Raw genomic sequence first — 27,130 nt, forward strand, 5'->3', positions numbered from 1 at the left:
CACCAGGGCTCCTGGATTACTGCCCTTATAAAAGATGCCCAAGGGAGAGCTCTTGCCCCTTTCACCATGATAGGAGACATTGAGAAGCTGACTGTCTATGATGAAATGGGCCCACAACAGATGCAGAATCTCCTAGCACCTTATCTTGGACTTCCCAACATAGAAAAAACTCATATTGTTTAAAAGCTACCTAGTTTATGGTATTTTTATTGTGGCAGCCCACACAGACCGACACAATACTAATTACACTGTATTGTGATTTGCTGTTTGTGTGCTATCTTCCTGCTAGTCTGTAAACTCTGGGGTAAGCATCCACCTCTTTGTAAACCTGTAATACAGTGGGCAATGAACAGATGAATGAATGAATAAATGAATGTGTATTCTTTGGAAATGCCATTGTGAGTTAAATCTTTACTAAGTCATGGCTTTTCTTTATTGAGCATAAGCTGTACTCTGAACCGAAGCCATCACCGTTACTGGAACATGAAGGACATACTTTCTAAATAACTGTGACAACCTTAGACACTAACTTCCTATTATGTCCTGGACTTCTAAGGACCAAACATTTTGGGAAAGGCAAAAAAAAAACATTTACCTACAGAATCACTTATAGTTGCTATAAGTAAATAAGGTTAATACTGGGATAAGATACTACACTCTGTTCTGAAAATTATGTCCTGGGTATTAGAAAATGATTATAATGGTAAATCCAGGGCCAATACTGTATACCATATGAAGTCATTATTCCTCTACATAAGGAGGGCAAGGGTGCTACAAGGTTCCTGGGATTAAATGAAGATCCCCTTCCCTGGTCTTTTTCTAACAGGCTCCAAGTCAGATAACAAAGGCTGGCAATTGCCCTCATATAGACAGACTTTTGAAATAAACATTTTGCATATCGTTTGATTCTGCTGGAAAGAATTTCTTAATTTCTTGTGAGCTCTACAAGCAAGCTCAGACAGAAAGCACAGTGCATTTCGACTTTCAGGCAAGGTTCCTAAGAAAAACTACTGATGTCATGGCCTGACCCACCTTGATGCCAGGATCTGTGAAGCTTTTATGTCAGCGACAACATGTAGGAAATAATAGCTCATGAAAACTCTTCTTTGCAGCAGGAGGAAGGCAAAACATATGCTGTCCCAAATAATGCCTGCTTCACCACTGGGTAGTGTACAGGGTGAATTACCATCAGCTATGGCAATAAAATAGAAAAAAGAAAACAAATTAAATTATCATCTATTTCTATTATTATTTTATAAAATCTAGGGTATGGTCAGGCTTGGGAAATCATATAGGCAGAAAAGCAGCATTCTGATACACTGACTAGCTTATGAGTTGATTCATTTATAAGGAGGCCACACACTTGAAAAACAATATTAACAGGGATTCCTAATGTTGACTACCTAGTGAACTTGATACTGTGGGCTGCTTTGACCTGGAGGCCTCCTGAGTATTTCTCTTAGAGAGAAAGGGATCTTAGCAATGGCCATGGAGAAATAATGTCCAAATATCAGAGGAAATGTTTTGATACAAAAGAAAACACTCATTTTGGAAATAGGCTCTACTTAGGAGCAACCAGCATAACATACACAGTGTGGTCTATCAGAAGAAGTATTGATGGCACTTCTTATCATAAGTATAAAACAAATTCCCAGCAACGTTTCATTCTCAGAACACAGCCTGAATTAGAAGCCATCATGGGGAGGGTATGGTGTCCAAGGAGCTCCTACTGTGGGCTGCTGGGAGATTATATGTGATATCATCCTGGGTTCTGGTGCAACAGGCAGGGTGCCATGGCACTGCGACCTGTGTCTTAGCAGGAGTCAAATTATAGCATGCCCAGGGCTTCTCCCAGCTACTTTTCAGGGGTTGACATTCCCTGAACTCCCTGAGCAGAGAAGGGCCTGGAAGTTACCTTGATGACTCAAGATTCTAATGGGAACAACTACAGGTACAGGTTTCAATAGGCTTCTGGAATACTTGCTACCCTAACTCAAAAAAGTCCTGGGAGTTACTATCGAACAATACCAAACCCCCAGACTTCAGATCCAAATCATCAAGGTTTGGAGAGTGTCTAGAAGATGACTGTCACTATGCCTAGCACAGTGAAACCTCATGTTATGAACATCAGGTTCCTAATGGAGTATAGTTCTATGGCCTCCATCTTGACACAGAATTGACCTCTACTTTTATCTCTTTTCCTCGTGTGCTTTGGTTCAATTTTTAAATTAGAACAGTATGACTGTCCTTCCTTTTCTGCTATTCTACTCCCAAATTTGCTCTTCACACTTACGCATTTGGTAGCCTTTGACTGTGCAGGCCAGGCTGAAAGCTTGGATGAACCAGCAACTATTTTTAACCAGTGTTGTAATGTATCCACATGCTCCTATCTGGAAAACAAAAGGGAGGGCAAATACTAAAAATCTGCACCCAGAAAAAAGGTTTGATAATCTTGTGATGCCAACATGTGCAAGATTGATAAGGTCTCAGTGCTAATAATTATAGGAGGTACCTAAAAATTCAGTCACATGTAGCAGTGCTTCAGGATGTAAATTCCTGGGGGAAAATTAAATCTTTTGATAAAGATAGTAAAGGGAGAGTCCTTAGTGGAATGCTTTCTGCCCTTGGAAGCCCCTCTCTTTCCAAAGGGGAAATCTTGGACTGTTGTGCTCTGTGGCTCTGTGACAGTGGATGGGTACATGCCGAATGCTGGGACTCTGATTTTGGTAGTTATTTTCTCAGAGGCCAGACAAATTCAACCTATGCTGTTCCCCAGGAAAGCATCCTAGTCATAGCTCCAGTGTCTTAGGATAGGAATGCGATACGTGATTTTAGCCTTGCCTGGTCACTTCTCTGGGTAAGGGAATCCATTGCCTTTATTGGCTGCCATTTCGCTACCTCATAACAATGAATTTCTTTTTACAGTTATGCTAACTTCAAATCCTCAGAGGGAAAAGTATAAACACACATTAATCACTGTACACCAACATAAAGGTGATGGCTGAATTGTGAATATTTCCTGGAACAGGTGAAGTAGGTGAAAATCATTAGGTTGTTTCACGGCAGTGGTGACTCAGCATGGGTTTCCCAAACCTGGGTACATGCTGCTGGAGCCAACATTCCAATCCTATACTATCATGCTTTTGTTCTAGTCATCTAGGCTAGGAATTACCTCCCCCTTTTTCTCCCTGGAAACCCTTCAATCTATTTAGGAATCTCTGATGTGTTCAAATGGAAACGCCTCCAGGAAGCCTTTTCCCAACTGATCCAGGCCTCAGATATTAGGCATTTATTTTGTTTGTTTGTTTTGAGATAATTGTTGAGATAATTATCATTAACAGATTATATTACAATTATTTACAAGACGGTCTAGCTTCCCTTTAAGAATATAAGTTCCTTAAGGTTAAAACCAGAGTACTATTTGTCTCTAATTCTTTAAGATATAAAACAGGGCTTAGTAAAGAAGAGTGTTACAGTATAGCACTCTTCATTACAGAATAAATGAATGAACTTTACATCCCCACCTTTTTCAGAAATGGCTGTGAGGTCAGCCTTCAGCAGTGGGTCCTTTACCATCAGACTACTTTCAGAATGAAATGGGTTTCTATTGTCCTATCTCTTGCTTTCTCCAACAAATCTCACTACTACCCTATGGTAAGTTAATGTCAGTGGGGCAAAAGTTCAACATTAAAGTCACTTTCACTAGAAAATTAACCTTCAAATACCTATTCATGGTTATGCAGAGTTGGCTTTCCAGACCTTTAAATATATGCAACCCCCACCCCTAAAAAACAAAGCGCTTTCATAGTCAAATCACCTAGTGAGGTCATCTTTAAGCTGCTAGGAAGGGGTGCAGCAGAGAATCATTACATCCCTGCCCTTTCAGCCCACTCTCAGTCACAGCCTGTGAGAAAGGGGCACAGGAATGAACTTTGGGTCAATGAGAGAGCTCTTCACTTCTTCACTTATTATGTCATTTCCTACAGAATAACTTAAATGGTGTCTCTGTGGCCTGAATGACTGATGCACTCTGGGATAACTAGTGGGCAGTGTGTCATCTGTCATATAAGTGGAAGAGTTGTGCTGTGCCCTGAAACATCACTGTTTAATAGAGAAGGAGACAGATGTGGTAAGGGAGGAGGGGTGTGTTCTCTCAATCCTATGTTATTCTAGCTGTGCCCTCCTCTGGAAGTCCGCAATCAGAGGAAACCAGCAAACTTTTTTTTCTCCTGCATCTTATGGGGACATAAAGCATTCCTGTCTGCAATAGTCTGTTAGCCTGTTAGCCTGTTCCATCTTGACCCCACGCTCCCCCCACCACAGTGTTAAAGGGAACTATGCTCATTTCATTTTAAACTTCCACAATTTCTTCCTAGGTAAGAGAGTTGCCTTTTTCCAACATGATATAAATTTTGAAAAGATTCATTGATTTTTTTATTCGGCTTGTTACAGAGCTACCTCATCACACATGCCATGAGCGATGACAAATTATTCCTCAGAAGGGATGAAATTTTAATTAATGAAAACATTTTAGCATTTGTCCTTATGAGTACATATCCATTAGTCATGTGACCTTGAAATGTATAAATGAACAATAAGGATCCTGTTTAATATGGCAAAACAAAGAGTAACAAATGATCATTCAAATTTTGAGTTTGCAGTATCTTATTTGGTGCTTCTAAGAGAGAATGTGACAGGCTCTGGGCTTTTAATAACCAGAGTGGATTGTTTATTCTTACGCTGAGAACACAAATGTCTTATATAGTGGGAGCCACTTACTGACAGGATGTTTTTCATGGTAATCACAAACACGTTGTATGCAATCAGCCAGTCCCAATAGCGCAGGATGCTCTTAATGGGTTTCAATAGCAAATCACCCCCAAAGAGCAGGAAATAGAAACAGGCCACCAAGTAACCCATGCAAAATATGCTGATCCTGGTCGTCCCAGTGATGAAGATGATGGTAAGAACAAACCAGAAGAGGTAGCTGAAGATGATCACTTTGGACATGTCTAAGTAGGATCTGGAAAAGAAAACCGAACAATAAAAGGACAAGAAAACAAACAAAAAGACAAAATCAGGAGATTCTACCTAAAAAAGGGAAAAACTCACAATTAATCCTGGACTGTGTATGAAAGTACTCTGTAGGCCATACTGAGCTCTTACTCATTTTTCATTTAATACTGTGTTATAAGGGAAACTCTCATATAAATAGCAGTGTACTAATATATGAGTCATGGAAACACTGAGCATGTGCTTGCCATCATCTCACACAGGCCTACGTTCGCAACAAACACTGATATTTTCTGACCACCACTTGAATACTCAAAATTCCTTTGCATCTTTCTATGGGAGGTCTGTATACCAGGTGTACCAAAAAAATGTTTAGACATTTAAAGCAATCTTATTGGAATAGACGTGTGTGGCATGTCTAGGTACACTTGACTAGTATTAGTACCTTCAATTCAACTGTAAAAAGTAATACATAGATATCATCTCTTAAAATGTGTATACAGTTTTGGCGTTGTCTGTAAGGGTATGGCAAAAGAAATCTTGCAGCAATCTGGGAATCAAATCGCTACACAGTGGGCTGGAGGTTCCTCTGTAAGTGGGAACCTTACCTGACCAGCTGGGGTCTGGCAGACAAAGGGAAGAAGGGCTAAGAAAATTACACACACAAAGTGCTCTGACCCATGAGGGATGACACTGTGCTAGCCCTTCACGGGGCTAACAGGTCCTGTGTTCAGGACTCAGAGCTATTTATTTAAAAAATTGGGGGCATGTTTTTACAAGGCAAAAAGTGAAAAGGCAAGAGCTTCATGCTTCAATTATACAGGCAGTTCTTTGTTTAGGGGAGAAAGTTGTCAGGCTGAAGGACAGGGGAGTGCTGAGCTACAAATCAAAGAATACTTTGGGGGAAGGATAAGGAAGTGAAGTTATAGCCTTCAGGTCAAGGCGCCTGAGGCTGCGGGTATCTGTGGGGCAACTGTCAATTCCTTTCTAGTTTCATTTATAACTTTGTCTCTAAGCTGTTGATCTCTTACTAGACATATCCCAGACTACTTTCTTATCTGCTCTGCTGGACATTCCAACCCTCCTTTGCCAGCATAGTTGTGCAATGCAAAGGATGAACTGAAACTCAGGGCCATAACCTGCTTGAGATTTCAGGGAGGAATGCCTAGCTTTTGCCCACAAAATTCTAAGATACATATGCCTCCTGGCTAGGCAGAAAAGTTAAGAATGGATTCCTTTTGGTGAATTAGAAGTTAATAGATTAAAATAAATCCCCATGTCACATAAAAAGGTTTTATTAGAGATGCACCTCTCTCCGTACAGGTAGGAAGCAGTTCAGATGAAGCAGACATGGCTACCGAGGGGCTTTTGGCCCTTACTAACATTCTGCTTTGGCTGTCCCTGGGTTGAGTCAGAATTCCCTTTTGGAGTCCACCCTTCCCTCATGACCTTCTTGAAGCAAGGCCAGTGCTCAAATCTCAGCTGTCTTTTAATAACCAGAAGCTCTAGAGCAGTGTGGTCACTTTTACCTGACAGGAGACAAACCTATAGGCCAAGTCCCCTCTGCATTTGATTGATTAGAGCTTCTTTATTTAGGGGGTTTTGCTTTGGTGCTTTTCTCTTGCCAGGTTTAAGAAGAAGCATAGGAGAACCAATTCTGGATTAGCTCTTTGATTCATGGGCTGTCATTTTGCATAATGCTAATAAGTAATCTCTCCATAAAATGTGTACTCACTTGACCTATCTAGCATTATCAGAGAAGGAGTTAGAGTTGTGCCCTAACCTAATGGTACATTATTCAGAGAAGTGAACTTTTGACCTTTATTATTTCTAGAGTAAAATATTAAAATATTTTCATAATTTTTTCCAAAAATATTTCACACCCTTCTGTGACTTCATAACTGAATAAAAGTGAATAAAATATCAGTATTTCTCTGTATGTCAGGATCATCCCATGTAAAGTTAGTGATTCAGTTGAGCCCTCAGGGCCTTCTGAAGGATGTGTGGTTTGAAGCAATGCGACTGGGCCGCTGGCACTTCCCAGCATGTGTGTGCATGCACTGGGCCTTTCCATGCACTTCCTTCCTTGTCTGCCATTGCAGGTTAATTCCTGCTCTAAGAGCCCTGGCCTCCGCGCCTCATCACTTACCCAGGAATCATAAAAGTAAGCTCAAGAGGGTGACATGGGGAACACCAGCAAAGGTGCTCTGGAGAGGAGGCAGAGGGGCCCTGAGCAGACAGACCAAGCCCTGGTGAGGGGTGTGGTTGGGGCCTCCTAACTGTCAGTGTTTAGCTTCCTAGAGGGTCTGGGCTGCTGGGGTCTGAGCCCTGCAGAGGGAGAAGGGCAGGGTGGCCAGGCTACCGACAAGCAAATGTGCATGCCATCTTACTACTGTGGTACTTGACACCGGCGGTCCTTAGTGAGAAACACATCTAGAAATTTAAAATAGCTAAAAAATAAAAATTTTAGCTTAATAAATAAATGGCACACAAACTTCACAAACTTTTCATTTCAGTTATTTTTAGGTTTTAGGCACTTGATTTACAAATAGGATCTTGAAGTCTATATGACATATCATATTTTTGCAAATTAACTTACTGATTGTACATACTAAAGCAGTAAAGTGCTTAAACATTCAGATTTAGGAGCTAGATTACCTGGGTTCAAATCTCTATGTTGCTGTTGCCTATATCTGACATCTCGGCTATGGGTTTCTCATCTACTAAGTGAGGACAATAATACCACTGACTCATAGGTGGTCACTGGGGTGAAATGGTTTAATACCTACAAAGCCTGAAGCAGAACATGGTACAAAGTATGCATTTAGTAACTGCCATTACATGCATTGTAAGCCAACAACTATAAGGGTAGGGAAATACAGACATGTACAAAAATAAGTTAAAAGTACTTTTTGGCTAAAGTGCCTTCACCTTAGAAGAGGGGACAAGATAGGTTCTTAAAATAACGACTTCAGGCAGAGGGAAATTTACACCATATGGGCTGGACGCTCTAGTAGGTGAGAAGCTGCAGAGTGGCTCTGGAGTGGAGAGTGGGCCTGGCCTGACTTCAGCTGTGATCTGCCCCCCTGTGGAGTGCACAGGCTGGGACTGTGTGGAGGCCTCTTTTCACAGCCTCATGACAGCACAAAAGGGCAGAGACAGTCAGGGTAGGTGCTCAGTTCCTAGTCACACAGACAGGAGAGGAGCCACAAGAAGCCACAGCAGCCTCCTCAGGCTACCACAGTGGTGCTGAGTGGAGTTTTAAAGGCTTCCAAGGATGGGAAGAGCCAATTGCTGAGGAGAGTAGGTGTGCCCTCCATGAAGAGGGCATTGGGCAATAAAAGCACCGCATGAAAATGCAGAGGGTTTGCAGAGGGAGTGAATGCATAGTGAGAAGCTGAGCAGGTTTATATACAAACATTGGAAAAGGGACAATCAGGCTGCCCAGATCAGCTGTCCAAGGCTGAGGAGGACAGCAGAGGACTGAAAAGGTGCCATGCAGGGAGCCAGGGCTGGCCACAGAGGAGACACTGCTCCATGGGAGCACAGGCAGGGTAAGCTCCAGGGACCCACCTTCTCAGTCCTCTGAATACTGGAAATGAGGAAGTGGGATAGGGAGGGGAGAAGGGAAGCAGAATAAGGAGGATGGAGGTGAGGAGCAGGGACAGGGGATAGGGAGGATGGACAGAAGGTGAAAAGGACAGATGGAGGATGAGGGATGGTGATGAGGAACAGGGACAGAGGATGAGGAGGAAAGATGAAAGATGAAGAGGAGGGACGGGGTGAGGAGGAGGGATAGAGGATGAAAGTCAAGGGTGAAGGGAGGAGGGGGATAAGGAGGCATGAAGGATGAGGAGGAAGATGAGGGAGAAGGATGAAGGATGGAGGATGATGGATAGGGAATGAGGAGGGATGGGATGAGCATTAGGGACGGAAGATGAGAAGGATGAGGGGTGGAGAGTGAAGGTGAGGTCTCTCCTTAGAAGAGCTGCAAACTGGTATTGGCACAAGTCAGTTTCTGTATGAAGAGAAGGAATACTGAGGTCATGATAAGGTGGTCCGTGCTGACAAAGCAGATGTGGGGCTATAACTCAGGCCCAGCTTCCAGCCACTAAACCACACTGTCACGCATTTATTAGTTTCACTGAGCACAAGTCAGGTGATCTGCTTCCCCGGTATAGCAGAGAAAGAATTTCCACAGAGAGCCATCAAAGTAAAATGCACAAAGTAAAGTCACTTTTAACAAGCATGAAGCTGTTGTTACCTGCAGTGAATGAAGTCTGGTACGGGGTTATGTTGGCTGAAGGAGGCTGCGTCAAGGTTCATGCAGATCTCCACATTGTCCCCTGCCATTATGCGCACTGCAGCTTTGTTCTCATCCTCAAAAATCTGCCGTTGTAAAGAGGCACACAGGAGCAGCATGAAGTCATCTGGCAAGAACAACGTGAGGTCATTAGGCCACCTCCTCCCCTCAGGTTTACACAGAACAGCCTACCCTCCCACAGTACAAGCTGCACTCACCCTTAGAGAGTTATGTCCCTACAGTTCATAGTAACGGCTTTCCCAGGTTCCAATGTTGTGGCCAAGTCATCTTCGCTACCTAGAGGGCCAGAGAATGACCCAGACATTCCAGGGGCTCACAAAGGGGGAGTGTTTGGATTTTATTTGCACATTGGCAAATTAAGGTGTTAGGTGATAATTACTAGTCTTCATGAGTCTCTCATGGGATAATGTTTATTTGCATTTCTTTCCTGCCAGTTTTGAGATTTCTCCATTTTTCTTTTTATATTTTCACACACAGCAGATGCAGGCATTTCTGTTTTTCTTTATTCTCCCCATCCCCTCTTGCATTAGTAACTCAAGACTATTCCTGAAGGTGTGTTGAGAGCAGGTGGCAATGGCAGGCCAGGCTATGTGAGTAGAAGGCAGCCTGAGAGAGCATTTCTCAATAGCACAGGCCTCAGGCCAAGCCTGCCTGGCAGCCTGCAGCACCAGTTGCTTCCTTGTTTTTAAAATTAAACCTAAATATGTTTAAGCAGGGCCTTTACTCTTGGGTTTTCCACAGCACCCAGCACTCTCTATCATCTTGGGGAGCTGCTGTGACCCATGGATCACCAGCTGCCCTGGGCAAGTCAGCTCTAGAACAGCAAAGATTTGGGCAGCACCCTCCTAGCTTCCACAGCCCTACCTTTAGGTTTACTCTGTCTACACTGGAGGCCAGAAACCACTGAGTTGCAGCACAGGAGGCCTCCCCCTGTGGATTGCCTTTTAAAAAGTGTGTTGGGGGAAGGGTGCTGGAATGTGGAATCATGCAAGTGAATACAGTATCCAATGCTGACTTATTAATTTTGCAAATGTAACAGGGCAAGTATAAGCCATTAACAACTTGTGATATTAATGCATAAGGACAAGCCTTTACATGACTGTAAGTCTGGGGGAAGACGCAAAGGCACTAATGCACAACACGTGAGGAGTAATTAGCAATAAACCCGATTTCCAGTGCTCTGTGGCCCTGTGGCTGAAACACTTACAGACGAGAAACACAGGGTTGGGCCGCACAATGAAATCTGGGAAGTACAGCCACTTTATGATGTTGTCGTTGAAGCTGGCACCCTTGAATCTCCACGGGTAGTCTGCAGGGAGGGAAGTGGTAAACAGAACAGCACAATCAATACTCTCATCGCTCTTCTCTGGGCTGTCCACATAGTAATGGCTGCTTCTAAAAGCAGGCAGCTCCAGGAAGGGCATGCTCACCTCGGCAAGGAGCAGGGGGGATGCCGATGCAGATGAAATACTGGAAAGTGATGATGCATGCCAGGAAGCAGCAGTACTTGGGCCAGACCTCTGCGATGGCTTTTCTTCTGCGTCGATATAGAACAGCGATTAGCCAGCAGGCATGAATCATGGCATAGAAATCCATTCGCTGGCCGATCACATTCACTGACAGTAGGAAACAGGTCTGTGTAAGGATGAGAAGAGGCAGAAAATCGGGATTACAGGGAAGGGGATCGGTGCCAGGTGGCAGGCCTGTCCAGGCAGTGGAGACCTATGTTCTCAGGGCAGGTCTGTCTGCACAGGGCACCCAAGGCTTGCTCTTTTGAGTGTCATTTAGTGTGAAGACAGAAATACTGTTCAGATTACTTCCAAGGGAAAAACTGACTATGTCACCATTATCATAACTACTTCACACAATGAAAAGAACAACTAGGCTCTCTTCATCCAACATCACTGTTCCAAATTCATTCTACTGATATTCAATCATTAGCACAACAATTTCAGGTTAAAACAGTCCATTCTGACTGCAGGTTATACTTTCAGAATGCACAAAAAGAAAGAAGATTAATAATATTTTATTCTTAATGAGTTAGCATGACAACTGATGTCCATGTGTTTAGGTGGCTTTTGAGATCCAGAGAGGCCAATGCAGTGCTGTGGGGTGGGAGGTGAGTAGGGGGAGGATTGGTACTTGGGAAACTTTCAGACAAGCCCATTTAACTCATCAGTACAAACACTTTTTGCTGATCTAGAAGAGATAGTAATCATGGCCTGGAGATGTAATAAGGAAGCTCCTGTGGCCAGATGGCTAAAGGTAGCTATTGACTTTTCACAGAAAAAAAAAAAAAAAAAAGAAAGAAAGAAAACATGTCAGCGTGTAAACTCACCTCTAGACCAAATTTATAGAAGAAGTAATTTATGAAGTATTTGGCACAATTAATAATTCCATCATCTAGATGTAGTCTTGTAATGTCATGAAAGATAGTTTTAGATACAGGGGCTGTAAGGTTATTTCGACCTCGATAGTATTCTTGATGGCGGTAAATTGTGACTTCAAAGGCCAGAATAGCCAGCATCAGGAGATTATTCTACAAAACAAAAGAACATAGTTGTGTACACCTAATGTTTTATGAATTGGTAGTTCTAAGCTATCTCCATAATAAATCATTGTATTTAATTCTTGATGTCTAAAAGGATAATGCTATATAAAATCCTGCCTCTGTTAAATATAATTTTGAGCTCAATGTTCATTTTCCTTACTTATTGTGGAGATCTACTATGTGAGTCAGCTAACTTCCATGGTAACAGGAGCTAGAATCTCTAGACACAAGGCTGCCACTTCTCATTCCTATTACTCAAAAAGCACACGCCACACAACCACAGAAGAAGCAGTTTTCAGTTATCTAAGGAGAAGGGCCAAACTTGTTTGCAAGTGGGAAACAGAACATAAATTCTGGGAAACACATCAAACTGGAAAATGGGAAACTAGTTAGGAGGAAATTTTTGAATACTCCTGAAATCTGGCTAGAGAGAGAAGTAAATTGAGAAGCATGCCAATGATGGTAAAATAGTTATAATAGTGTAATGAAAATAGTTTTCATTTATGAAACTGGTTCATTTATGGAACCATAGGCATCAGACATGATTCTAATCAACTTTTCTAAATATTATTTTGTTTTATTGTTATAATAGCTATTTATGGCAGACACTATTTTATTTTTTTAGAGACAGAGTCTCACTTTGTTGCCCTTGGTAGAGTGCTGTGGCATCACAGCTCACAGTAACCTCTAGCTCTTGGGCTTAGGTGATTCTTTTGCCTCAGCCTCCTGAGTAGCTGGGACCACAGGCTCCTGCCACAATGCCCAGCTATTTTTTGTTGCAGTTTGGCCAGGGCTGGGTTTGAACCCGCCACCCTCAGTATATGGGGCCGGCACCCTACTCACTGAGCCACAGGCACTGCCCTATGGCAGACACTATTAAAAAAGATTCTACCATATGAGGAAAAATCGAAAATTGGTTTTTATATAAAGAAAATAGGATGTTTACTACATTTCGAAATCCCACGTGCTGAGTATATAGGTTTTACTATTGCTAAGTGCAATATTGTCAGTGTAATATGATTAGGGTTGCTCAGATTATCCATCAAAGTAAATGTGAAAAAATATGAAATATATTGTTTTCATTATGACTATACAACTATTTGCAATCAAAGTTCCTTTTGCAAAGATTTGGTTTATTATTTCTAAATGTAATATATGTTCTTCATTAAAAATTACTGAGAAATAATTCAGATAGCAAAAATTTCATGTAATCCACTTCTCAGAAATCATCACTACTGACTGTTTGGTTTTGTTTCCCAGAATTTTTCTTTGTGTCTAGAAGAGATAATACACACTTTATTTTGAGATCTGCTTTTCTTGGTTGTTGTTTTAACTGAACAGTATGTTTTAGACATGTTTCAATTCTAATGTGCCCACTGGCATCAATCTTGTAATGGTTATAAAATGTTTCACTGAAGGTTTTTGTCATATTTTATTCAATCAATCTTAGTCAGCTTGGACATTTTCTCTTAGCGCAATGGAATACTGACTTTAACATTTAGAATTTGTGGCAAAGTGATTCCAAATGCTCATGAGAAGATGGGATTACTATCAGTGGTGACGTTAAGAGCCACAAGGAAAAGGATTCCAAACTTTGATAATGTGGAGGTTCAAATTAACACAGAAAAGTCATTACCCTCAGGTAGACCAGCAAAGGAGAAGACTTCCGTAGGCCAACCCACTCTGTTGGGTCAATTGGAGCGCTGTAGAGTAAAGACTTGTTCAGGTCTTGCAGGAGTATGTTTGTTTGATTCTCATTTGGCTGAAAAGAAGAGAAAATGGAGTAAGAAATGGTTCCATAGATTAAAAGAGTTCAGATCATTCTCCTTTAGCTTTGAGCAAAGGGACACTGTGGGATAGGGGAAGGAAAGGCCCATTTCAAAGCAGAAATCCCAGTATAAGAGGAAATGCAGGTCCAGCACACAGAATTGGAATATATCCAACCAGGATGAAGTGACTCATAAACTAGAAAGAATGTGGGGATGCAGATTGCACAGGTATCTGCCTCACTTCCCTAAAGGGAAATCAGGAATATTCCCCCATCATAGAGGCTCACCAAGGAACAGTTAACAGAAAAGTTCTCAGGCTTAATGGTTTGGAGCTGGTACAACATTTTGCAGACGATGATCACACATGTCCAAACAGTACAGATGCTTGAAGCCAGACGACGTAGCTTCGCGTATGGCAGAGCAAAAGCCCAAGAAATCAAAAATACATAGTTGAACAGAGATACCTGAAAACATAAAATCAGAAATGGAGACAAAAATATGTAATATGGCATAACTCCCACAGAATAGAACAACTTGATTTATGCAGTTCAGCAAAGGCTGGTTAAGATCCTAGCATGTACAAGGCACTGCCCTAGGTACCGGGGGTACTGAGGTAAGTGATGTATAGTTTCACTCCTTGAGGACATTATGTCTTGTATGACAGACAGACATATGCCTATAACATCAATATGACACAGCAATGGTTGAGCTACAGACATGGGCAGGCCCCTGAGAGAGCACCCAGAAGGGTCCTTAGTCTATCGCAGAGGTTCAGGAAGCATTTTCTGAAAGAAAGGTGGAAGTGTATGTCAGGTAAAGGACACTTGAGCAAAGGCAGGAAAGCAGGAGCAAGCATGGTAGGGAAGGGTAACTGCAAAACAATGGAGAATTTAGAGTGGCAAGTGTGAAGTGTGGCAGGAGGCACAGCTGTAGGTTTTCACACCATGCTACAGCACAGGAGCCCATTCTTCAGAAGACAGAGCACTAGGGAAGAGCATTACACTGGGGAACTGGAAGGCAAGTTTGTCTCTAATTGAGAGAAATGTGTCCATGGAATGGAAGGTTGTGCTGTGAAGATTAGATGTGATGTCAGGAGACCAGCTCATGAGCTGCTGCAGTGGCCCCAAAGATGAGGCAGGCATTTGTGATGGGAAGTGAAATGAGCTAGACTGATAGACTGGCTTGCTGGTAGTGGGGAGGGAAGTAAGGGAGAAGTTGCAGAGAGTGACTCTGGTGTTTCTATGTGGGAGCTGAGTGGCTGACAATGCCATTACTGATGGGCGACACTGAGAGGGCAGCTGGTTCAAGGAGGGAAGGCAATAACTTCAGCTTGAACATGCTGCCTTTGGGCTGTGTTTGACCTTACTGATCATGCAAGATATCTCCCCATTTCTAGTGACTCTCTGTAGCTAGCAGTTCATTGAGCAATATGAAAGCACTTCATCTTATTCAGACATTGAAATACTCATTTATTCTGAATGTGGTTAAAGTAATACCCTAGGGACAGTTAATATTATCAGGTGGAAATAATTATATGCACTCAATTGAGAAAACAGAACATGTATCACATGATAATCACTGTGGTTGGCTTATAAAACTCTAAAACAAGAATATGTGGAGATTTCATGACAGCGTTTAATTCTGCTATTCATTACCTGCTACTCTTCTAGTTAACTGTAAATGTCTAAGGCAAGGGACTTCTTTCAGAATATAAGCTCTGAAATATTAGAGTAGGAAGAGTTGCCTTACAGTATTGAGTATGAAAGAAATACTGGGCGAGGGAGTGCTCTGTAAACTATTAAATCAGTTATAAGCATAATACTTTTATGTTAAATACATTTTGATTAGCTCATTGACTTTATTTCTTAGTCATCAGCAAGGGTCATAACAATTTGGATGTTAAAAAGCAAGTCTTATTAAAGATACTGTGGGGAATTGTGGGAAGATGGATGACTAGAAGCAGCTTTCATCAGAGGCTCATGCCCACAGGGAGAGCTATTGGACTGAAGTGCATGGAAGCCAAATGTGAGGCACTCCACACTGAGAGGACTATGTGAGGTACACATCACCCATGTTGAATCAAGCAGCAGAAATAAGAAAGTGGAAGAAAAACAAAAGGTATGAGCTCAGCTCCCAGAGGGAGACCCCAAACCCCAAAGAGAGCTCCATGGTGGGTAAGAGAATTCAAAAATCTGCTACCTTAACCCACAGGAGAGCAGTCACTAAGTCCCTGTATTCCTTCATTACTGAGGTCTCACCACTGAGCCTAGGCCCCATTCTGTCTGGCACAAAAAATCCCAATATTTCTCCTGCAATCTTAAGCACCCAGATTACCCTTCCCCCAACCTAGTTGGCAGAAGGACTGTACCCTGTAGAGTCCCGAGTGTTTGCCAAGCTCTGGAAACTTGGAAAGTCTACTGGCTACTGAGCTACAGTGTGTGAACAGTAGTGTGGCAGTCTGAATTTTGGCAGGGAAGAGTGAACTTCCCACCTCCAACTCCTCAGGAATTCTCAGGCAGATTAGTTTTCTGCCCTCCAGGACAACTTCTGAGCTCCATTGAGTGGGCAGGGCCAGTGCTTAAATGACTTTGACTTTTGACTGAACTTTGGACCTGCCCCTTCTACCAGGTAAGGCTCTCTGAGCAGGACCAGATAGGCAGGCCAGTGTCTAAGTGACTTTGGACTGAACTTTGGATCACTGGACTCTGCCAGGTGAGGCTCTCTGGGGTGGGTGTGACTGGAGTTTAAGTGACTTTGAACTGAACTTTGGACCTCCGGCCTCCACTAGGCAGGGCTCTCTGAGCTCAATTGGGTGGGAGAGGTCAAGGTTTAAGTGACTTTGGACTGAACTTTGGATTAGTACTCTCCACCAGGTAAAGGCTCTCTGAGCTCAATTGGGTGGGGGACCCAGGTTCCTGAGTGACTCTTATTTGAACTTTAGACCTGTGCCCTCCACTGGGAGGAGCCCTGAGCTTGACTGGGCAGGTAATACCTGGTGCCTGAGTGACTTTGAGCTTTGGGCCTATACTGTCCACAGAGCTGGGGCCCTCAACACTCAGTTGGCTGGATGGTGCCCAGTGCATAACAATAGATGCCACAGAAATACAAAAGATTCTCAACAGTTACTACACAAAACTCTATTCCCAGGAATATGAAAATGTACAGGAGATGGACCAATATCTGGAAGCACGATACCTTCCAAAACTCAGCCAGAAAGATTTAGAAATCTTGTATAGACCAATATCAAGTACTGAAACAGCATCAATTATAAAAAATCTCCCAAATAAGAAAAGCCCTGGATCAGATGTTTTCACACCAGAATTCTATCAAACCTTCAAAGAGGAACTAGTTCCTATAATGCATACACTTTTCTAAAATACAGAGAAAGAAGGAATCCTCCCCCAACACATTCTATGAAGCAAATATCACCCTGATCCCCAAACCAGGAAAGGACCCAACAAAAAAAGAAAATTATAGACCAATATCATTAATGAAAAAAAATATATTAAATACAGTTCTTAGAAATACGAACAAATCTGGAGGCATCACATTGCCAGATTTCAGGTTATATTATAAGGCTAGAGTGATCAAACAGCATAGTGCTGGCACAAAAGTTGAGACGTAGATCTATGGAACAGGATAGAAACTCTAGAGATGAACCCAGCCACATATTGTCATTTAATCTTTGATAAGCCTAACAAAAGCACACAATGAGGAGAAGAATCCTTATTTAACAAATGGTGCTGGGAGAACTGGTTATCCACATGCAGAAAACTGAAACTGGACCTGTACCTATCATCATTTCACAATCTTTTATCTTGGTGGATAAAAGATTTAAATTTAAGACACAAAACAATAAAAATTCTAGAAGAGAGTGTGGGGAAAACACTTTAAGATATTGGCCTGGCAAAAAATTTTATGAGGAAGACCCCCTAGCAATTGCAGCAGCACCAAAAATAAATAACTTGGACTTGATGAAGCTACAAAGCTTTTGCATAGCTAAGGATACCACAAACAAGGCAAACAGACAGCCTTCAGAATAGGTGAATATTTTTGCATGTTATGAACCTGACAAAGGCCTGATAACTAGAATCTACAGAGAGCTCAAATTAAACACTAAGAAAAGTGCTGGTACAAATTCATAATGAATAAACTCTCGGATACCAAAAAAAGGTTAACAATATTGTTTGGAGTCTTGGTTTGGACTGATAGAACTTTCTGGGTCATGGAGAATTGGTTGTATAATTTGACACTTTGTTTCAGGGTCATACTGATACACCCATGCTTTATCACTAGTGGTAACACAGCTCAAAATATCATCTTGCCTCTCCAAAATGTCTTGGCAAATGTCAACTCTCTTTGGCTTCTGTTCATTGATCAGCTTTTTCAGGACCATTTTTGCACACACCTTACTCAGGTCAAGATTTTCCTAACTATTTCTCTAATGATGTTTACTTGCTCTGCTATGGTTCTCACAGTCAGTGGTGACTCTGACATACAATTCGATGAATTTCTGCAATTTTTGGTCAGTTTTACTCATTATTGATCATCCTGACCTCTCTTCATCAACATCACTTTCTCTCCCCCCAGAAAAATGTTTAATCCATTTTCTTCATGACATTATCCCCATAAACTTGTACTAACATGTTCCCAATTTAACATCTTCTCTTGGAAAGTCTTATAAGAAATTTAATGTTTGTTTGTTGTTCTATTCAAGTTCCCAACATTCTTGTGATGGCACACAGAAACACTCAACAACGACAGTCAAGCCACTCAGTAAGACATCACCATATGTTGACAAGAACAAACTGTTAGATGCTAATATATCAAGGTCATGACACTTCACTGAGTTGTGTGTATAGTGCCGCCAACATAAGTACACACTGCAAGTTTGTGAACGTAATTGTCTTGTATACTTAAATTTGGTTTATTTCACTGTAGTCATCACTCTTCAGTAAGTGATGTCGAGGTAAAACAAAGGTTTTGCTGACAATTTCTTTCCCACTGGCTGCTTACTTCTCAGATATCTATGATGTAACTTTGAAAAGGCTTACTTTTTGTGGAAGAGATGACCCCCAAAGTTCTTAAAAATAAGCACCCTTACTGAGGCTTTGGATGAGTATGGTTTGAATCCAGACATGTTGCTACAACTCCTGAAGTGCTCTCTTTGTGGGGAAGGGCTACTTTTTGCCTGTCCCTCTGCCATTAAGACCACGGGATGGTTGGGGAGAAGAATGTTCCTGTGAGGAGCTACCAGCAGCCTGCTTGGTGGTACCCTACATGCTGTGGGGCTTGGGCACAGATGTCCATATTCCACCCAGAAGGGATGGGGGCTTTGGGGACAGGGTTCAGGGGTTGCTTGATTGGGCTGCACATGTACCAGGAGGGCAGGGTCTGTGGGAAGTATGGCCCTGGGGTGGAGAATAGAGAAGCAGAGGCCAGTAAACCAGAGGCTGGGCACTGTGACAGCCTGGTGTAGCCACTGAGTGCTCTGCCAAGGAGCCCTCAAGGGCAAGGGTAGGTTTACTTGCCGCCAGTCCAGAGGACAAGGCCATCAAGGGATAGTATAGGCCATGTCAGAATGTTCCCCTCCCAATGGCCCCAAGTCTGTGCTCCAGCCTAGAGGATCCTCAGAAGTTATGTGATTAGAGGGGGTGTGCAGGTGAGAAAGAAAGAAGCAGTCCACCTATTAAGAGCCCTGAGTTATGCTAGTTCTCTGTGGCTGCACAATTTTAATTAATGAAGTCTTATTTTCCTTGCGATGGAAAGTTCCAGTAGGACTTTGTGTTACCTAGGAGTAAGAAGAAAATGTGCTACATTCCTGGGTATGAAGAAAAGTTTCCCTGTTGGATGTATTTTAAGGGGACAATGAAGATGTGAAGTTGTTTTTATGATTAGGCTCCACTGCATTGATCACTTACTGTGCTTGCTGTCTCAGAAAGAGCCAGCTGTGCAGATGCTGAGCAGAGCCCAGAACACACAGCAAGTGTGGAAAGGGAGAGACCTGAGCAGCGACAGCATCCAGGGTCATGCAGTGACTCACCCTCATGGTGGCAGGATGGCATCCCTTGCAACATGGGTGATTAGAACAGAAATGAGATTTGGAAGATGCTAGCAGCAGAAGCAGCAAAATGACTCTGCATTGTGAGTGCCTGACACGTTTTTAAGTCAGAGGTAAGAGATATGGAATTAGGAATGGAAATATGAAAGTCTGTGCAATGTGTGAATCATAGAGAAGGAACTGGTCATAGTCTATAATAGGTCCTTTCTCTACTGGGGTTAACAAGGTAGCTAGATCATGGTCCTTTATTCACTTGCTAGTCTATTAAAGAGACTACATTCTTGAGACATTGAGGGTAATTGAAAAAGCCTTTGCCTTTTGTTTAGGATCTGCAAGAAAGTGTGCCATGTATCTCTTGTTTTTGAACTCTCTAGGATGGATTTCAGATAGTGTATTTTCTTCACAATTCTTACAAATTTCTCTTTTATCTAATGCCCACTCCCATCATTAAACTGTCTTAACAAGCCTTCACAAATCTGCAGTCACTACATGACTTTTCCCGTAATCAGAAGTCATCTGTACACCAGATTCAGTTAATTCAAAATGGTCTTTGCTTATTATTTGGCAAATGCCTTATCCTGCTCTTTTTCATTTATCTTTAATATTCTGACCCTCAATTTTTATCTGAATTAGTCAATTCACCTACACAGTTAAAATTCCTAAATATTTTTGCTCTTAATTAATGTATATATAGTATGCTAGGATTTTGGCTTCATACAGGCTCAGTTACTTAATAATAAACCATACATCACTTGTACCATGAATCTCACAGCGTGGTTTCTCTTTTATTTCTGCCTCACTAGGACCATCTATTCATTTCAGATGGTTTGTATGAAATGGAGAAGGTTCTAGTTTAGACTATAGAGCTCAAATTAAGGCTCATACCTTAGTTACCTATTTATAAATCATTTTTGGTTTATAGCATTGTAGTTATAACATTATCTTATTGTTTACCTTTTTTGGAGGGAATTCATTGAGGGTACATAGAACCATGTTACATTGATTGCATTTGTTAGGTAAAGTACCTCTTATAATTGTGTCCTACCTCCAAGAGGTGTGTCATCCACTGTGACCCCCCCATCCCCCTCCCTCCTCCCCTCTCTCTGCTCTCCCATTCCCCCACCCCCACCATGGACTAGGTCATCAATTGTCCTCATATCAGAATTTAGTACATTGGATCCTTTATTTAAAGATAATAGGCAGTAGTTCCCTGACATTGAGACTCTGAATTGTAACCAACTCAAAAACAGTTCAGGGAAATTAGAAGTACATAAAAATTATTTGTTGAATAAATATAAAAGAAAGCTAAATTTCTCCACAGTAAGTGTTAAATAATTGTTGGCTGAATGAAGACTTTTTGTTTTCATAGACAAGAAAATAAAAGTACAACACAAGTGCACTGTTAAAGACTTCATGTCTTATCTCAAAAATCTAACAAAAAATTTAAAATTTAAAAAATTCAGTAATTAACAGATGTGCTCTACTAAAGATTTTATTAGATTTTGGAACCTGATTTTATTGCTTGGAAACGTAAACTGGAATGGTTATTGCTTTTTTCAAAGAAAATTTAGGGAGATAGATTCTCATATGCAACCATTGAAAAGCAACCTGCTCTCATACACTTCCACTAAGAACCAGATGAAACTATGACCGACCTGTGAACAGGCCAGAACCTGCATCTATGAAGAAGCTAATTAGAAACTCCCCTAAGAGCTTCCTTTTCCCCTGCTCTCTTTTCTTCTCAGTCTCACTCATTAGTGAGACTGCCCTTAGTTTTTCTATAAGTCAAACCATATATGCCTATCTTGGGGACTTTATACCACAATGTAATGGGCATTACATTAAAAAAAAATCATGCATAGTTGGCAAAGGAAACTGATGACACATTGTGGTTTTATTTGGCCTGATGATAGGACAAATGTTCACTTGCCTCTTTTACAGAAACCCAGATAATGTACGATGAGACAATTTTGATGATGTGCAACTCCAAAATCCACCACATGAACACCTGCAGCTTGTGAAAGTACTCCAGGAACTTTAAGAACAGCACCGTGAGACGGTCAATCACCAGATGCCACTTGTTCTTTAAATCTGCAAGATAGTAAGTGCATCTAAGAGTGTCACTGTTTTTTGTATTATTATTTAAAGCATATTTTACGTTCAGGTTGGAATGAAAAGCCGCAAAAAACTTAACAGTAGATGAATTCTAAGAATACTAAATTCTGGACTAAGAGTGGTTTAAGAATCCCTCGGGATGACAGATATCAGAAACGGAAAGACAATGCTATTTTTATTCACTTCTTAATTAAATTGCTGTGAAAAGAATTTTGACATTATTTACTCTTAACACTAAGTATAATTCCCTAATTTTCTGAAAATATTAAAGTAACCTGAGATCCCTTTAGATGGTATCATTCTGGTCAAAACAGCACTTTGTAAGTGACCAGTCTTCTTTGACAGAGCTTGACTGAGAGTGAGAAAACTCTCCAGTGCTCCTGCAATGCCACTGAGACCTCTGCACAGACCCAACAGCCTGCCTGTTATCTGAAATACCCTATCTATCATCTCCTGAAACAGGGTCAGATTCATTCTAATCACAATTTTTAATCAAACACGGCTCTCATTCTTCCCATCTGTGCTAGATATAGGGGTCAAAATAACTGTGCTGGCTGATGGGTCTGAAAGTTATAATAGGACTATTGTGTACTGTCAGCATGTCCTCATGCTTGGAGACAAAAGCTCGTAAGACTAGGCAGATGACAGGACCTAAATACCTCCTTAAGTAGCTCCTTTTCCTGGCTTGAGTAGTTGTAACAGTTACTGTATTTGGTTCTAAAAGTTTTTAGGCTTTTTATCCTACTTTTGTTTCTAGACTTGAAATAATGTTTTTACTAGGGGATGATGGACAGTGAACTATGCCGCAGTAGTCTTCCTTATCCAGTTTTGCTTTCTGAGGTTTCACTTACCAATATTTCAAAATATTAAATGGAAAATTCCCCAAATAAACAATTCAGAAGTTTAAATTTCATGTGTTCAGAGTAGCATGATGAAATCCCTGTCCTTCCTCCTGAGATGTGAATCATTCCCTTGTTCAGCATCACCAGGCTCTTTACACTGCCTGCCTGCCTGCTAGTCACTCAGTAGTCATCTTGCTAATCAGATTGACCGTTGTGCTACTGCAGTACTAATGTTCAAGTTACCTTATTTTACTTACTAATGTCACCAAAGCCAAAGAGCAGTGATGCTTCCAATGTGGTTATATCAAAGAAAAGCCATAAAGTGTTTTCTTTTAGTGAATGGTAAAAGTTCTTGACTTAGTAAGAATAAAAAAGTATGCTAAAGTTGCTAAGATCTATGATAAGAACAAATCTATTTGTGATACTGCGAAGAAGTATCTGTACTATCTCTGGTTAGAACATCTGTACTATCTTTGGTTTTAGGCATCCAGTGGGGGTCTTGGAACATATCCTTTACTACAGTATATATAGAGTGACTCAGATGACAGTCAATAAAAAGGTTTAGGTAGTAAATGAGTGTGATTTGGAAGTGCAGATGGCACATGCACAAGGGAGCGAGAGAACAAGTACAGCACAATTTTTGGGGAGATCCTATGAGTAAAGCTAAAAACTCATCTTAAAGTAGTATAACAAAATCCTAATCTTAATTACTTGGTTTCATAGAGCTGAGCTTTCCCCTTTACACTGAGGAATGCACGTTGCTCAAACAGAATTTCTAGTCCTCTCCTGAGATATTCTCAGATGAACAGGAGAAGGGGATCAGGTTTGGAGAAAGCTTGCCTTTGAAGGGATCTTTCTGTGTCATGCCACTTTTAAATTTTTTAAGTACGTAAAGCACAGAGGACCAACAAAGACAAATGTAGCATCTTAATGTCATAACCCTAAAACATCATCCCAAACGTGCTACTCTCTGGTTTCTCCCATACTTTCTGGGAACTAGACTAAGGTCACTGCCTTTTACATTCCCTGATCACCAAAACTATCCCATTCTCATCATGCCCTATTAAAACATTATTTCAAGGCTAGAAAGGAAAGTAGGAAAAAAAGAGCCTACATAAGGAGTGGATGATGATGACAAAAACATCTTTACGAGTTTGCTTGAAGTGATAATTATCCAATCACTAATTTTCCTCCCTGTTGCCCATGTCCTTGAGAATTAGAATAGAATTAGAAAAATATTTTTACTGGTTTCTTGGAAAAGCATCACAATGGCTTCTAGAGAATGAGTTTGTAAAAGTGATGTCTATAACTTGCAGAGATTCTGCACCATGGTCAGGCACATGGTCAGAACCACACCCAACCCGGGTCTGGACAGGAACACACTAGTGGGCCAGTCATTTATAACCAGCAATCTGCTCTCTTCTCTTCAGTCAGAATTGGGAAGATTTTATTAGAGAAATTGGAACAGTAATATTATAACTATAGTAGCTAAAAGAAAAAGACTCAAATTTTTATTACACAGACTGGGTACATATCTTTTTGGGGCGAGTCACTGTTTTATTTACTCAGCCTGGAGGCTGCATTTTCTGAGCAGCTGCTGGTAATGGGCCAATTACCTGATGTTTCCTCCTCCTCCTCTGACTCCTCTTCCTCTTCATCCTCCTCTGACTCCTCACTGTCTTTCCCAAGCTCATCTTTCTCGACCTCTTCAGAAAATCCCTCAGGCTTCTCCTCCCCAGGCTCAGAAAACTTTCTCTTCTCCAGGCTGGCAGACAGATTCATCATGGTGAGGTCTGGGAGGCTCCCTTCAGGGTGGGCCAGTCTGTTGGTAGAGAGCAGCTGAGTCAGAAAGGGAACAGGTATCGGGAGATGTCTGAGTGAGGGGCACATGAAGGAGGACAAACAAAAATGAAATTGTGCGTGTACAAAGACCTCGAGGTGAGGTGTTAGAATCTTGTCACTTTGTTGTTTTACGTTCTTTCTAAAAACAAACTAAACTCAGTTAGGTTTTTTAGCTTTTCTAACTGAAGTTCTAGTGATTAGTCAGTAATGAGAGCTATTGACACCTAAACTTGACATTTTTCCCAGAGGAGAAAATGGTCAGAGTTTAGGATGTAGAAGCATGAAATGGCATCATGTAAAGCAAGCATTTCATGGCTTCACAGGGGGACTTACTCATTTTGGTGGATTGGTAATTTTTTCTTGATGCTGCTCAAAGTAATTGAAATAGAAAGGAAAAAAAGGAAATGAGAATAGAAGAATTATAAGGAACGTCAGAGATCACACATCATGCTACACATCACCCACTTCCGCATCCCTGTGTGCTGGTGCAGTGATGTCCTAGTGCCAAATGCATTCCAGAGTACAGCGTGCTTTGCTCTGAGCCCTAGACTTGGCAATTGATTTGACAGTGGACAACACTGCAGGATTGTAGGGGAGAGAGCATACTGAGACTGCCAGGGCAAATTACATCATGCTTTCTTAGAAATGCAACAAACCATCTTGCCAGAATCAAATCATCCACATTTTAACTAAGTTAAAAAAGAAAAAGCTCTTAAATAATGTGTGTTCTCAGTCAGCCTTTGCATAGAGTAATCCTACTTTGCCATCATCTAAAGCCTGTGCCATGGAAGCTAAATGCTCTCAGGAGTGAGATGTCGGGATCAAATTCCCCCGAGGGTTACTGATGGGAGCTGTGGACAGGGGCTGTAGGAGGACAGGGTGATCCTGAGCTAGAGATAGACTGCAGGAGGGGCAGCTTCTGCTGGGCCCTCATTGACCACAGCCACCTAGGATATTACAGTTTATTTCATGATGGACAATAACAAGTATGATCCTTTTTCTACATTGAAAAAAAAGCCTATCTCTTTGTTTATATTCAAATTAATGTTATAAAGATCATTTTGTGGTAACAAAATGCATATTAGGAAAAGTCTACTAGGAATACTGACAATCTTCTCCATTTATAATAGTTAATCTATAAATTTCCAGCATAGTTGTATCAGGATGGACAAATTAATATTCTACCTGTGTGATTGTGGGCTCTGAGTAACCAACCTTTCTGAAATATAATTGATTTTCTATATAAAATAGATAAAATGTGAGCTTACTTTCAACTTGTTGATTTTGTGTTTGAAAATGTGTCTATCATTTGGGTAACTGTTATAATGAATCTGCATTGTCCTTGGACTTTGAGAGAGGTTATTGCTCAAAGGCGAGTCCCTTTAATGGTGTCCAGCAGGTAAATGATAGCTTGCTGGAGAAAATTTAATGGAGAGAGAGCATGTTTGGAGAATTCAGCACTGGTGGAAGACACCATGCTGACCTACAGCATCCTTATTTTCCTAAGCTAGTCAATTCACCTCCTGGCTTTGGGAAAGTCAACCATCTTAAAGCTGCAATACCCGTATCTTCTACCCCAATGCCACATATCAGATCTCAGGGTACATACTTGCTATTCCCGCTTTGTCAGGACTCTAATATTAAACGCTATTAAATGTGGAAGAGGTTAGGTGCTGCACAACTGTCAGTACCCATTTATTCTCTTCAGCATTGCTGGAGGATTGATTGTATTTTGCAAGTGAGAAGGTACCTATCATGAGGACAGGGAATTTGGTGGTTTTCATGTGGAAATGTGACCATCTCAGAGTGCATTTCAGATGTCTATGATGACACTGCTAAGACGTTTTACTGACAAGAAAACAACTTTCGAATAATTACTGCTATTTATGGAGTGAAACTTAAAGAGAGGAGGCTGTTTCTGCAGCTGCTTCTATGTCACACAGCAAAACATCCTAGAGCTAGATGTCCCCAAACTGCTGTGCCCCAGGCAAAGCATACTGAAGAGAGGTTACTAAATGAAGGGGGCAAAGGAAGACGGCTTTGGAGAAGGAGAGCTTTTAACACCTACTTCTAGAAACTTGTAATGATACCAGATGGAGCTGGGGATAGAAGGGGAGGGACTTAGATGGTTTTCCTCTGACCTGATTCTTATAAGGAAATGGGGCAGATAACCCCTTGATGCCCTCTGGAGCAGTCTAACCTCATAAGCTCATAATGAATGATTAAAAAAAGGGAAAGAAGAGGGAGGGAAGGAGGGAAAATATGTAGCATATCAGGCTGCCATTTACTAGTCCAGGACTATGTTAACTAGCTGAGAAATTTCAGTGAGTTGTACCTTGTATTACAGAAACCTGTGTGTATAAAACATGATTAGATGAATATATTTTAGATGGCATATAGCACTGAAGAGGTTTAATTCTTTACTTGGACTTGACTTGGAAAAGCTCTTATTAAGGTAGTTTCCACTAAAAAAAAAAAAATGGAAATTCTACCATTGTATGTAAGATCTCCTTAGTCTAAATGTCATTTATTTTTAACTATTCCAATGTGGATTATGTGGTAATGTAAACTGCTCTCATCCCATTATCATTCAACTATTAGAAAAAAGAGTCT

At 41.2% G+C, this 27,130-nt stretch overlaps 1 protein-coding gene across 2 annotated transcripts in view; it reads right to left on the reverse strand.

The window, feature by feature from the left end:
- PIEZO2 (piezo type mechanosensitive ion channel component 2) overlaps window positions 1-27,130 on the reverse strand; it is a 549,391-nt gene that overhangs the window by 85,235 nt on the left and 437,026 nt on the right. The window contains exons 19-30 of one of the 2 annotated variants that reach the window (XM_023519459.1): window positions 24,851-24,883; window positions 24,292-24,497; window positions 21,649-21,809; window positions 13,945-14,121; window positions 13,525-13,650; window positions 11,676-11,876; window positions 10,768-10,972; window positions 10,545-10,646; window positions 9,278-9,443; window positions 4,780-5,023; window positions 2,294-2,390; window positions 1,033-1,192 (exon numbers count right to left, since the gene is read on the reverse strand). In XM_023519459.1, the coding sequence (XP_023375227.1) occupies window positions 1,033-1,192; window positions 2,294-2,390; window positions 4,780-5,023; window positions 9,278-9,443; window positions 10,545-10,646; window positions 10,768-10,972; window positions 11,676-11,876; window positions 13,525-13,650; window positions 13,945-14,121; window positions 21,649-21,809; window positions 24,292-24,497; window positions 24,851-24,883 (1,878 nt within the window). The remainder of the gene's footprint in view (window positions 1-1,032; window positions 1,193-2,293; window positions 2,391-4,779; window positions 5,024-9,277; window positions 9,444-10,544; window positions 10,647-10,767; window positions 10,973-11,675; window positions 11,877-13,524; window positions 13,651-13,944; window positions 14,122-21,648; window positions 21,810-24,291; window positions 24,498-24,850; window positions 24,884-27,130) is intronic. The other variant, XM_003800478.2, reaches the window with a different exon arrangement.

The sequence above is a fragment of the Otolemur garnettii genome, unplaced genomic scaffold (genome assembly GCF_000181295.1).
Source record: "Otolemur garnettii isolate 467f Iridium unplaced genomic scaffold, OtoGar3 scaffold00176, whole genome shotgun sequence".
In the NCBI taxonomy this organism is placed as follows: Eukaryota; Metazoa; Chordata; class Mammalia; order Primates; family Galagidae; genus Otolemur; species Otolemur garnettii.